General features: G+C 40.0%; 1 protein-coding gene across 1 annotated transcript; it reads left to right on the top strand.

Annotated features, from left to right (window-relative positions):
- Window positions 1-815: 815 nt before the first annotated feature.
- On the top strand, window positions 816-13,467 carry CDO1 (cysteine dioxygenase type 1). The gene is made up of 5 exons (XM_028513949.2): window positions 816-1,325; window positions 4,494-4,571; window positions 6,120-6,274; window positions 11,721-11,890; window positions 12,744-13,467. Exons 1-5 carry the CDS (start codon window positions 1,156-1,158, stop codon window positions 12,771-12,773), a joined length of 603 nt encoding a protein of 200 aa, XP_028369750.1. The 5' UTR covers window positions 816-1,155; the 3' UTR covers window positions 12,774-13,467.
- The last annotated feature ends 350 nt before the right edge of the window (window positions 13,468-13,817 follow it).

Here is a 13,817-nt window from a genome sequence, read left to right as displayed (position 1 = left end):
GGTATTACCAGGAGGCTCTTTCAAGCACATTCCTAGAAATGAAAGATTGATATAGTCTCACTAGAACGCTTTAAATTACTGCATTGGGAGAAAACACACACACACAGAGTACTTCTATTCACTATGAATTGAAACACGAAGTCTTTGCACTAAACATTTTTTTTATGTTCGATTTTAAAATCAAAGAGATATACCTGGCCACCTCCCATTTTCTAGTCTTGCTCCACAGTCGAGTCTCTCCTTTGTTAAATGTACTTTCAGTACAGCACGCAATACAACATACAGATAATGTATGATATAATTGTATATCTGAAACCTATATAATTGTACCAAGCAATATCACCCCAATAAATTAAAAAGTTTTTAAAAATATAAAGGAAAGCACACTTATTTCACCTAGCCTGAAGTATGTTATCTATAGTTTCAATCCACAAAAACAGATCTCCGTTTTGGGAGTATAATCTGTCCTTAGCCTTCTCAAGCTCTATGCAATTTCCCAGTTCTCTGAAAGGAAGGATCCCCTTCCTCAACATTCACCCCCAGCAGTCTTCTCCAGAACCCTGGTGCTTTGCATCCTTGGTTGGGAACCCATGAGGCCAAAAGAAGCCTCAGGGCGAGTTGGCAGGAGAAGGTAAGGAAGGGTGCAGGGAGAGGGGTGGGTGGGGATGGGCGGCCAAAGTGCGCCCAGGCCCAGTTAAGGTAGGGGAGAAATTACGCGCTGCCCAGTGCGAGTGCTGGGATTTGGGAGGGAGGGGCTTCCGGTAAGGCTAAAACGGTCCGAGGACCTTACCCGCACGCTCCTTAGCTTCCACCACCGTCCTCAAGTTGCGCTTCTCCCCACCCTCCAAGGGCCTTTGGTACATTCCCGTTGCTCCGAGAGCTTAAAAAGGGCCCGGGAGGCTAAATCCAGCAGATTTGGTCCTGATTTGTGTTTAGGAGCATTGCGATCCCACATTCTCTGCGCCCGCCCTGGTTGGGAGGGTGTGTTGGTATCTTGGCCAGGGATTTTAAAGCTGTGGCTCTCAAACGTTGGGGGTTTTGTGTGTGTGGCTGTGTGGCTGGCAGCTAGGGTCCATCGTCCCCATTTCCTAGGCTTGCTCGGCTCCTTCGCCAAAGCCCAGCAGTGAGAAAGGCGTGCTGCCACTTCTGCAAAGGATGGAGCAAACCGAGGTGCTAAAGCCACAGACACTAGCCGATCTGATCCGCATCCTGCACCAGCTCTTCGCCAAGGAAGAGGTCAATGTGGAGGAGGTGCAGGCCGTCATGGAAGCCTACGAGAGCGACCCCGCCGAGTGGTCAGTGTATGCCAAGTACGACCAGTACAGGTGAGTGCGCTCTAGCCTGGCCAGCTGAGGATCTCAAGCGCGGGCCTCAAAACCCTGCAGCGCCAACTCTCGGAGGCCGCAGAGGAGCGGGCTTGGGGAGGAAGGTGGAAATCTTGCTGGGGAAGAGCGCTGACCGCATTGCGCCCACGCTTCCAGCGCCCGAGGTCCTTCGCCGCACCGCAGTGCTGCTCCTCCTCCGGGGGCACCTGGGCTCAGTCTCCGAGCTTTGGGTGGAAGGTAGATCCTGCAGGGCTTGCCCACTGGAGGGGAGGCCACCGGGCCTCTACAGTTTTCTGTTCTCGCGTGCCAATCTCTCAGCTTCAAAACTACCACTCCTCCCTCTGCCCCTGCCCTGGGGAGCAGTGCACTGGGGAACAGACTGCCTGGGCTAATGGAGGGTGGTGTTCCCAAGAGAGAAGTATACCAGCCATTCAGAGAAAAGGGTAACGGTGGAGAACACACTTCCCCGATACTAGTTCTCCATCACTTCAACCTTGGTCGCCTGCAACCGGGCACCTGCCCGACAGGCATTCTTTCGCGTCTTGGGGTTGTCAGCTGCTCCTTTTCCATTTGTGGTGCCTTTTCTCCCAAACCAGTTTAACTTCCTGGACTGCAGTTTTATTTAAATCTACCATCGGGTTCACGAAATAAATGACAGTCTCTCTTTCGCCCCCAAGCAGTATGCTTTCTCTTGTCCATAGTACTGGGGATCTGGAATGTAAAATGAAGACCACTGCTCTCCAGCTGTGCTGGAGTGAGATGCCCCCGGAGGCTTGGTCCTTTACAGCACTGACTCGGTTTTTAAGTAAAAATGAATCTCTACCTATCCTCTGGGGCCAGAAGTAAAATTTAATCACCCCAAGGAGTGAGAAGTTGTTTTCCGAAGGGTAGGTAGAGCTTCAGTCATTATGGTTAGTTGGGTCGAGGCAGATAGTTGAAGTAGAAGAATAAGGAAAGATTATGCTTTCTTTGGTAGCAATTTCTGTTAGTCGTTTCGCTAACCCATTATTATATGAAATGTTAAAGGGATTTATTCAAGAAAAAAGAAGATCAAAACTATGAACAATAACATGGCAATAAACACGTATCTATCAACAATTGAATCTAAAAAACAAACTAAGCAAACAAGGAGAACAGAGACAGAATCATGGACACAGAGAGCAGAGAGCGCCTTGATCATTGCCAGATTGGGAGGGGGCGGGGGTTGGTGCATTTGGTAAATTTTTGTTGGCAAGCGGTGTCTCAACTGTATTTTAGGATTTGAAATAAGTGAAGCCTACCCAGGATCCCATTTTCCACTCGCAAGAGGCTATAAGAAGTTCCTCTGGTTCCTGTCAACTCAGTTTATGTTGCTGCTGGTCCTTCTGTGGCTGCCAGTGAGGTTACCAGCGTCTAGTTTTTAATTCTGCCATTAGTGCCAAGTAATTGAGGGCTTGTTATGGGCCAGGTGCTCTTCCAGTCACTTGACACTTGTATTAATTCATTTAACTCCACAACCCTGTGAGATTGGTTCCATTCTTATCCCTATTTGACAGGTGAGAAATGGTAGACAATAAAAAGTTTGGATTACTGTACAAGATCATACTTCCATCAAGCAGTGCCAGAAATCAAATTAGCATTGTTGTTCCAGAGCCCACACACTAAACCACTATTAAACTTCTTGCAGATATTTGGAGCATAATAGTGGTTTTCTTCTTCCACCTAGAGATATTATTTGTCAAGTGAAATTAACCAGGTAGGCTGTAAAGGCTCTTAATCTTTAGAACAGGACATTTTCCTGGACCTTAAATTTGTCTTGATTGACAAGCTCTAAACCCTTTGAAATGCAACCACTTGGATAGATCTATTACACAAGTATCTGAGATACAGCTCATTAGGATAATGGGTGCAGTCCTGGGTGGGCATTTGGGGGAGGAGAAAGGGAAGGGGAAGGGAGAGCAGAAATCAATTTGATAGTATTTTTTGCAAGTAATAAGTGTCCAAGCACTGTGAGGGATTCTGATCTTTGACCTTGGGAAGGCAGTGCAGAAGAACCAAGACAGAATGTATTCCAGTGTGAATCTGATAGTGAATTCTCCAGAAGAAGCCCCAAAGAAGCAATAAGGGTGACCCTACAGCTGGTGGAAGGAGTAGTACAGTAACCGAATTTACTGTGAATCAAGGGCCATGTGTACAGCCCCTTGCTAGGTCATAAAGGGCTACAGAGTGAGAATGACTGACAACTAAAGAGCATCTGCTAATTACCTCCCTCAGTGATGCTGCTGTGACACACCTGGCCTTCAGCTAGGGGGAGGAGGGGACACGTAGGACCTAAGTGAACAGATGACCATATGAACAAACACTACCCCGGAAATGGGGTAAAGATTGCTTTCCTTAAAAGTAACAGTTTAAATGAATGTCATAATTTTCCAACTTTGCTAATTATATAACACCATTAGTACCTCTTGAACCAATAGAAACTTTAAAGTTGATTTTTTTTTTTCCTGATGGTGTGGTGGTGGTGGTTGTTTGGTTCAGGATTGTTTTAATTTTAATTTTTTATTTTTTGGCTTATTACTGTTTTCTCATCATTATAAAAGGTTTAGAGTATTAGTTACATTCCTAATGTAGTCTCTTATGCTCAGACTTAAGTCAACCCCCACTATATTTGTGGAGGACTTTTCTTTAGGAGCACTTTTGAATATGGTTTTGGTCTGGACTATAGTAAAACTAAGGAGAATTCTAGAACAGCTATTTAATAAGACATTGTTCTTCAAGTTCAGGTGTAACTACCTGAGGGAAAAGACAAAAAAAAAAAAAAAACAACAGCAACATTCTTGCCTAGAGCACTAAGGCACTTTACAAATACCTTTGGGAGGAACTTTTATTCTTTTTATCAGTTTGGGGCAGTCACATGGAGAATAAAGGAATTTGCTTTTATCCCGGTTTACTTTTCCCTGCCATTAATGAAAACAGTAACTGTAAATGTGATTCAAAATATAAAAATGTCCAAAATGCACTGGGAAAAATATTTTTCATTTGTGCTGGATTCCTAATTAGAAAACTACATTCAGAATTGCTTAGAGGTAGAAACAGTAAGATCTGTAAATGAATGATATTCTGTGATACACTTACTTTTCCCAGTGCTTGTTTTAACCAAATTCAATCTTCTGAATATATTCTTTTCAGGTACACCCGAAACCTTGTGGATGAAGGAAACGGAAAATTTAATCTAATGATTCTATGTTGGGGTGAAGGACATGGCAGGTAATATAACTATTCATTCATAGATGTTTATTAGAGTGTGTATTCCAGCATATGAAATGTACAGTGCCAGGCTGGCCACAAGTCTTGAGAGCACTGACAAATCTTATTTTATAATTATTTTTCCCCTAATCCCAACAAAAAAAATCTCATGGGACTTAGTATGAGGGGTTTAGGCATACACCATGCATATCAAAACCAGTCCCCAAAATGAGTAATAAAAAAGGTGGTAACCAGTCTAACTTATTTTCTCTCCAAATATTTGTGGGATTATGCTAAAACTTGACCTTTGTCATACTTTGAAGTATATAAACAATTATGGGAGCAAAGACTCTAACGTCCAGATTTGGAGCTAGAAAAGCAATTCACAAATTCAGAACATTTCTTTCTACTTCAAATTTATTGTTTATTTTTTAATATAGAGGATAAGGCAACTTAATCTAATGCCAATTCTTTGAAACTTGGGTCCTTATTTTTCCTTAGTTTACACATTTGCCAACGTTATTATTCATTGACTATTATCTTTCAAACAGGTCCTTCTTAGTCTTTTGAGAGTGGTGAAAACAATAATCCAGACCCATTTTTGAGGGGAGAAAGGAAACAAACTTACAAGACTTTGGAAAACTAGGTCTCTATTATAGAGTACATTTATGTACTAATGGAATGGAATAGTTTTCACTCAGTCTCTCAGTTTTTTTTCAAAGCAGATTACATATCAAGAATAGGACTAGGCTCTATGGATTTAGGAAACAAGTTCTTCCTATGGTGCATGTGAGGGCTAATAGAATTCAACATATGACATAAATGCCAAAAGTGTATATAGATTCATATATTTTAATCAGTCCTACCCCTAACTCTACTACTAAATAAACTTAAATACTATTTACTTTAAGATTATATGAATAAATTCTTTCCCCAAATCAAATTTATTTTCTTTTCCCATGAATATTCGGATGTAATCACAGGCAGGATACTCTAAATCTATCAAATGTTAACATTGTATATACATACAGTATAATTTCAGGGCTGTGGTAGTAGATACACGTACCTTTCATCCCCAAAGGAAAGATAAAAGAGAAAAAGCCTGAGAAAAATCATTAAATAATGATTAACTAATGTTCTCAGTGTGATGCAATGATAATAGGTGATTATTTTTGTCCTTTCTAAAATTTCTCCAGTGTAGTTTAATAAAAAAGTTTTAGCTGAGTTTAACTAACTTGTTAAAAGCTATATCTTGGAGAAGGTAAAAGGTTGCTGGTTTTGTGTTTCTTTTATGAAAGACAACAAGGTCTTTAAAAAAATCGACTGTTCTATAGTAGGGGATATGCATGAAAACTAGACCGCTTATATACATTGATATAGAAGACATTCTATTTATCTTAAACAATGTTGAATCATAGATTAATGATGTTTAAAAGTCCAGTTGAAATGGATTTTATCCTGGGAGATGTCCTATTGACAGTGTGCAGCTGTAAGTTCTGGGCTGACTGTCACTGCACATCTGGGTACTGGACTATCTACTGAGTTCATTTGTCGTTTGTGTATGTATAGCAGTATCCATGACCACACCAACTCCCACTGCTTTCTGAAGATGCTGCAGGGAAATCTAAAGGAGACATTATTTGCCTGGCCTGACAAAAAGTCCAATGAGATGATCAAGAAGTCAGAAAGAACCTTGAGGGAAAACCAGTGTGCCTACATCAACGGTAACATCCAGTATCTTTTTCTAAGGGCAAGTGGGAAAAACCTTTAACTCTCATCTGAAACATTGGTTACTGACACATGTGCTAAAGTTGGATCATGGAGTCGCAATTTCAAATACTTGGGAAAAGGCCAGAAAGCAGTGGTTTTTGTTTTTTAAAGGTTTGCATTTGGATTAGAATCACTTATTAGAAACACATGTGTATAGATTAATGCCAACTGAAAAGTCATTTATTTACCTGCCAAGTCTTAGGACAGTTAGAATCAAATATGAATTTACACAGATAGAGTCTTTTAATAATGGAGTGAGGCCAAGGTTGAAGTATTAGTCTTTGTATTAGAAAATGTAAAGAGCCCTGGCTGGTGGGGCTCAGTGGATTAAATACCAGCCTGCAAACCAAAGGGTCACTAGTTAGATTCCCAGTTGGGGCACATGCCTAGGTTGCAGGTCAGGTCCTTGGTGGTGGGCACACCAGAGGCAGCCACACACTGATGTTTCTCTCCCTCTCGTTCTCCCTCCCCTTCCCTCTCTCTAAAATAAATAAATAAAATCTTTTTAAAAAATAAGAAAATGTGAAGAAATGGCCTTGGCCAGGTAGCTCAGGTAGCTCAGTTGGTTAGAGCATGGTCCTGATACACCAAGGTTGGGGATTCCATCCCTGGTCAGGACACATACAGGACTCAAGTAATGAATGCATGAATAGGTAGAACAACAAATTGGTGTCTCTCTCTCTCTCTCACACATACACTCTCTCTCTCACTGACTCTGTCAAATCAATACATTTAAAAAATTTTTAAAGAAAGAAAATGTAAAGGAATATTCTGAAAGTAGTTAGGAGTGCTAGCTACTCCCTGTTTTTCTAATATTTGTATAACATGCTTAAAAGAGTATTCTCAAGGGAAACTTTACAGAGCACATCATTTAGCAGTGATTATGGATCTCTCACCAAGAATGCATTCTTTCCCCTAAATGTGGTATGGGAAAGCCAAATGCTTTTTAGGAGAGGTAGTGATTAACATCTGTATTCTCAACGGGGATAGTAACTTTCCAGAGAGCTTGTCAAACTTATATGAGATAATTTATTCCCTTTAACAGATGAGGTTACAACACTTAGGAAAATTAAATAACTTGTCCAAGTCATTCACCTTTGAAGTGGCAGCCAGGATTTGAATCTCAGCAATTTGATATGGCAGTCAAAGACTGTACTCTTACTGGATGTGTTCCACTTACATACAGTAAAGTATTACAGAGATTTTTCTGGCCAAGCAAGCTCTTATTTAAAGACAAATATTGGCCTTGATACTTGGCTTAAATTTGTTCATTCATTTCAGAATGCACTGAGAAAGGTAAGACTACACAGGAGGCCCCTGTTATCTGCAGGGGATATGTTCCAAGACTCCCAGGGGATCCCTGAAACTATGATTTGTACTGAATCCTATTACACTATGTTTTTTTCCTGTACATGCAGATGATCAAGTTTAATTTATAAAGAACAGTTAGAGTAAAAGTAATGATTAATGAGAAAATAGAACAATTATAACAATATACTGTAATAAAAGTTATGGAAATGCAGTCTCAAAATATCTGATAACTGACCTGATACCTGAGATGGCCACTAAGTGTCTATAGGGCAGGAAGCCTATACGGCAGGTTGGACAAAGGGATGACTCACCATTGGTGGGATGGAACAGGAGATTTTATCAAGCCGCTCAGAACAGCACACAGTTTACAACTTCTGAATTGTTTATTTTTGGAATTTTCCACTTAATATACTAAGACCATGGTTGACTTCAGGTAAGTGAAACTGCAGAAAGTGAAACTGCAGATAAAGGAGAACTTTCATGGGAAGTTTTTTCTTCCCATTCACATAACACATGCTGTTAGTTTCTTATGTAGCAGGAAACTCTTATTTGAGGGTTGCTATGTATATGAGGCACACCAGCTGTTCAAGATCAAGTTTGTTGCCCTTATAATGCACAATAAAGCAAAATATCTTCCAGAATAATTACTTTCAGCTAGTTATGGAGTCTTTGTGAAAACTATATTAGATCTGGAAGAATTAGTAGAGTCTACAATGCAGGGTATAGGAGCCAAGCAGAGGAGGTACATGGGTGCTGGCTGCATGCTGGGAAGGAGGCTATGGAAATGTATGTGCAAGCCAGGAGGCACCAACCGCCACCCGGCTCCCTCGAAATCAGTCCGATGCCTCTTCCCATAGAAGTGGGAAATTCTGATTTTTATGGGAAATTTTAACAATTTCCCATACTGGGTGGGATAGGCTAAATATTTCTCTATATAATTTTTCATATGATCAAAAATCACAAATTCACAACCTGCGATTTTTACAGATGCAGGAGTAGGAGTGCAGATAGATGCTAATCAGTGGGAATGCTGTTTCAAGTCCAGGGAAGAGCACAAGTGAAAGCACATTGCTAACACAACAACTAGTCAGGGATGGCTGACCTGGAGGGGAAAAGGAAACATGGACTTGGACAGGAGGAATGGGAGAGGGAAGTGAGATCAGGTTCTGGGCCTCCAAGACCAGCTTCAAGTAAGTGCTTCGGTCAGCAGACTTTTATTTGGGAGTATCTTGATCAGTTTGGTAGCAGCATGCCACATGGGGTGGAGGAAAGGGAGAATTGGGACAAGGAGACCAAGGTACCTATTGTGACAGGTGAAAAGTGGACATGGCCAGGCTCAAACTGGCATCCATGAGTATCACCAAGTTTAGAATTACTGTGACAGAAGGTACACCACAGGGATAGAAGAAAGGAGGCAAAGACCAAAAATAATAATAATGTTGGAATCATTAATTTTGGGGACCAGACACGAGCCTAGGAGCTTCTCCAAAGGGTAGGTAACTAGTTTTTGCGAGGCCTTTATTTACAGAATTGTCCAGCATGCCTTTGGTGGTGTACATACTTGCAATTGGAGAAACACACAAGTAATTTGTATAAGAACAGTCAGTTCTTAAGAATGTTGAACTTTAGTTTAGAATTGTGCTGAAGCCAGTATATTATTAAAGCAGTAAGCTATAGAATTAAAGAGTTTATAGACCTAAGAGTTAGGCCCCATATAAGTGAGGAGAACTGAGGATCCCAGAAGTTTTGAATTACTTAAATATAGCGTAGCTGGGACTAAGTCCTCTGCTTCCAGGCTTTGCTCTTTGTCATGCATGCTCATGGAGTCAGATCATAAACCACGAGTCCAAATTAGGTGCTGCCTACATTAACTACACGAATTACACTGAATTCTTTCCTTGATTAAACCTCATACTTTCTCCTAACTATAAATTTCTCCTCAGCGTGTTTTTATAAAATCATGTGTTTTGTCATTATTTCTTTATTTTAATCTTTGAGACATTCCCTCCAGGGCCTTTTGATCAGCTCCTATGTGGATAGGTTGATCTCTGGGCCAGGGTTCAGCTGTCATCCTCACATCATCCAGGCTTTCCCTTTGTTATCTTCTTTTGCTAATAGATCCCCCTGTTTCCTGGTTTCCCGTCTGCTTCATTCTAGTTCCAGAACCTTGTTTTAGTGGAACATATCCTCCAAGTCCATATGAGGAAGGAGGGTTCATGGAAAGAAATTTTTTGAGACCTCATCTATCTAAAAATTTCTATGTTTAACCCCTTGTAACATGTTTGATGATGTAGCTGAATATGAAATCATGACCTGGCAATCATATTTTCTCAGAATTATAAAGATAATGACTTGACTTTATGTTTTCAGTCTTCTCATTGAAAGCCTGGTATTATTCTGATTCATTCTCGAATCTTTCTGTGAAATCTATTTTTTCTTTCTAGAAACTTTTGAGCTCTTTTTTGCTGTATTTTCTCTGTCTCCAGTATTACAGTGATGCACTGTGTTTCATGCCTCTCATTCACCATTCTGGGTACTCAGTTCGTTCTTCCAGTCTGGAAACTAAATGTCCTTCCATTCAAGGAAATATCGTCAAGTTATTTCTTTGACTTTTTTCTTTGCTATGTTCCTGTTACTCAGATATTAAACCTCCTCTGATTTATTTTATCTTTCCTATTTTGTATCTTTGTTCTTTGAGTCTCCCACAGCTTCCTTAGTTCTTCTTCCAGCCTTTCTATTCAGATTTTTACTTTGAAGAGCTCTTTTATTCCCTGGTCCTTTTATATCTCTTATCTCTCTATTAGTGAGAGATATTAATGAGGATATTAATGATAAGTTTGTTTTTAAAGTCTTCTCCTGAATTGTGTGTCTCTAGTTGTTGCTTTTTTTTTTTTTCAGATAGCTTTCGCCTCTGTGTTTCATACTTGAGGACTTGCTCAAATTTCTGGTGACCTTGGCTGCGTGCTAATATTTAAAAATCCAGCACAGAAAACTTCAGTTGGTAGCTCTGAACACTGGACTTTAGTCTAGGATAATCTGGCAGATTTTTTTTTATGGAGAACAACTAATGGCAGTATCCTTAGGGCTTTGTTCTTGAGCTAGTCAAGTTCCCTGAGAAACTGCTTCTTATCTCCTGCCTGGAGAAAAAATTCCTGCCTGGCAGCATTCTGACAGCTAGGTGGTGAAGACTGTGGGGCTCTTCCCATTCAATATGTAAATTTTCACTTCAGTCACCTGTCTTTCACCTGTCCTAAATTCATCTATTCTTTCTAGAGAATAGATCTCAGACTTCTACCAGGAGTAAGGTGTGGGAGAAGTAGTGAAAGGGATGTAAGACCTTACTGAAATAGGCTTTAACCAGTTCTTGTATTTTTAGCCCTATCTCCATCCCTTTTCCAGAAATACCCATACTGCCAATTTCTGAGGTGTTTGGGAGTTTCACAACATAAATCAGTAGATGAGTATTTAGCTTTCCTGTCTTCTGCAAAGCTCTTTGTCTATAGTTAACTCTGAACAACCTGGGTTTGAACTGGACAGGTCCAAATATATACACAGATTTTTTTCAACAAATACTTGTAATGTTTTCTGTCTGAGGCTGGTAGTCTGCGGATGTAGGGTGCTGACTGTATGCATTGATGTATCCTATTTTATACAGGGGACTCGCATCTTCGGATTTTTGTATCCATGGGGGGTCCTGGAACCAATTCCCCATGGATACTGAGGGACAACTTCAGTTTTGGAGGAATCAAAAGTTAAATGTAGATTTTTGATTGTAGGGTGTGGGAGTTGGCTCCCCCAATGTCCATGTCGTTCAAGAGTCAAGTATGTTTAAGCTTTTAATTTATAAATGTTCTCTCTTTTCCAGTTTCTTTGTGTGTTGATGCCTTTTTATTCTTTTACTGAAGTTTTAGGGGGTTTTCAGGAAAGAACAGAACACATATGGCTTACTGTCTTTAACGAGAAGTTCAATTCTAATTTTTGTTCATTCCATATGTACCCAACTGATTTATGATCTTAGGTGATTGACAAAATTTTTACCTACACCTATCATCTAAAACCCTTCATCTGTCCTTCTTGGGTGTTGTTTAGATTCCATTGGCTTACATCGAGTAGAAAACATCAGCCATACGGAACCTGCTGTGAGCCTTCACTTGTACAGCCCACCTTTCGATTCCTGCCATGCCTTTGACCAAAGAACAGGACATAAGAACAAAGTCACCATGACATTCTACAGCAAATTTGGAACCAGGACTCCATTCGTAAGTATTTGTGGTTTGGCAGCATTGCACTGAATGCATCGCTTTTTTGTTCTAGATATTATTTGGATATTTTAAGTATTCTTGAAGTTTAAATAAACTTTAACTTAGGGGAGAGGCCCCTTATATCCTAATTCTTTTCTTTAACTTCAGAGACTCTATTTTCAGTTTATAAATAAATTTAAATTAGATGCAAAGAATTATTGAGAAAGTTCAAAATGTATGCTTATTTCTAAGATGTTTTCATTTATTAGAGAAATTAGAGTGAAACATACTTGATATAACTTCTGGTATGACTTAATATTCATAGGTGTAATTTGCTGGGACAACACAGATAACTTAACTTGCCGAGCTAACCTTTGCCAAGTTTAGACCTCCTCTGATGATACAAGGGAAGAAACTTGCCTGTTTTGATTGCCAGCTTGTTTCTTGTTTGAGTAGTGATGCTCTTCAGACCACAGATAAATGAGAGTGGACTATAACCACATGGTCCCCTTGAGGAACAAGTTTCCACCCAAAAATAATAAGGCAACCAGTAGTAATACTGTATGGCAGTCTTCTCCCTCTGGTGGCATAAACTGGCTGTTTAAGGGAACAGAAAGACTGAAAACAATTCTCACGAGTCTTATGGTCCTTGAGAGAAACTAGGGCAGAATTTTCTCAGGTTATTGCCCTGCTTTGCTTTCTGCATGTTCATCCCCCAAGAGCTACTCCTATGACAGGAACAAAGCATCAGGGCCCCATCACCATGGAGGAGTGTTCGTACACTGATAAGAAAGCAGGACTGCTTTGAACAAGCTGAAGTGTCTGGCATGAAGATTCTTACACAGCTTTTTTTTTTCTTTCTTTCTTGCAGGGAATTTCAGGATCGCTGGAGAACAACTAAGGAGCACCAAACCCTCTAAGGTCTGCTGAAGTGTTGGTTGGACAGGAAGGCCTCCCACCATTTGCCGTTCAGTAATACACTTGACAAAACCAGTGCTTAAATCTCCTATAAGGCAGATGCTAATTATAAGTCGTTAAGTAAGCAAACAGTGCTCTGAGCTACTACAGAAGAAAAATCCCTCTAAAGAAAAAAGAAGGCTTGTGATTTTTAGAGGCCAAATAAAGTACTCCCCTGGTTTTATTCTCTAAATCTGTTGGAACCATGCAGGGAATGTCAGTGAAGGCTTTTATAGCTTTTGGAAACACATTGTCTCTGAACTGTAATTAGCAGCAAGAAACTACAGGTATGGAATGCCTATCTTGTGACTTGGATAACTAAACGTAGATGTCTTTAGTATACTTTGTATGTTCTTAATATTTGAAGAGAACTTTTTGAATCTGTGGATTTTATTTTTTCAATCATATTTTTCAAATTCCTGTTCTATAAATAATAGGATGTTGTAGATAGAGAAACTTAAGGTACTTTGCCATTTGCTAATGAAATGAGGGACAAAGGATTTAGAAAAGGATGTGGACCCAAACCCACAACAAACCAAAAACACAGAATCATGCCTGGTATGTCCAGTGGTTGTAGTCAAAGACTTTGTACTGCTCTCAGATTCCCAAATAATTTTAATAAAACTGGATTTGAACACAATTTGAAGTTATCTTTCTCTTTAACTGTGTAAGAATTTCATAAAATTCATGGTTTCTTTGATTTGGTTAGACTACCAGAAACAGTGTGAAGTATGACGTGATGTAAGAGTGTGAGAGGACCAAAAAATGCATTCGAAAATAGCTTACCTTTTTTGGCTTTACGCGTGTTCACTAGTTGGTTGGAGACACTAACCTGAGGGGATAAATGTAGACCACCAAGTTTGCCTAAAAATTGTTTGCAGGTCTGTATGGGCATACCTCGTTTTATCGTACTTCACTTTATTGCACTGTACAGGTGTTTTGTTTTTTACAAATTGAAGGCAAGTCCCTCCACCAGCAAAAAGATTAC

Source organism: Phyllostomus discolor, chromosome 3 (assembly GCF_004126475.2).
Source record: "Phyllostomus discolor isolate MPI-MPIP mPhyDis1 chromosome 3, mPhyDis1.pri.v3, whole genome shotgun sequence".
NCBI lineage: Eukaryota > Metazoa > Chordata > Mammalia > Chiroptera > Phyllostomidae > Phyllostomus > Phyllostomus discolor.
Note: the sequence above shows the minus strand (reverse complement) of the source record. Positions and strands in the feature narration are given on the sequence as shown.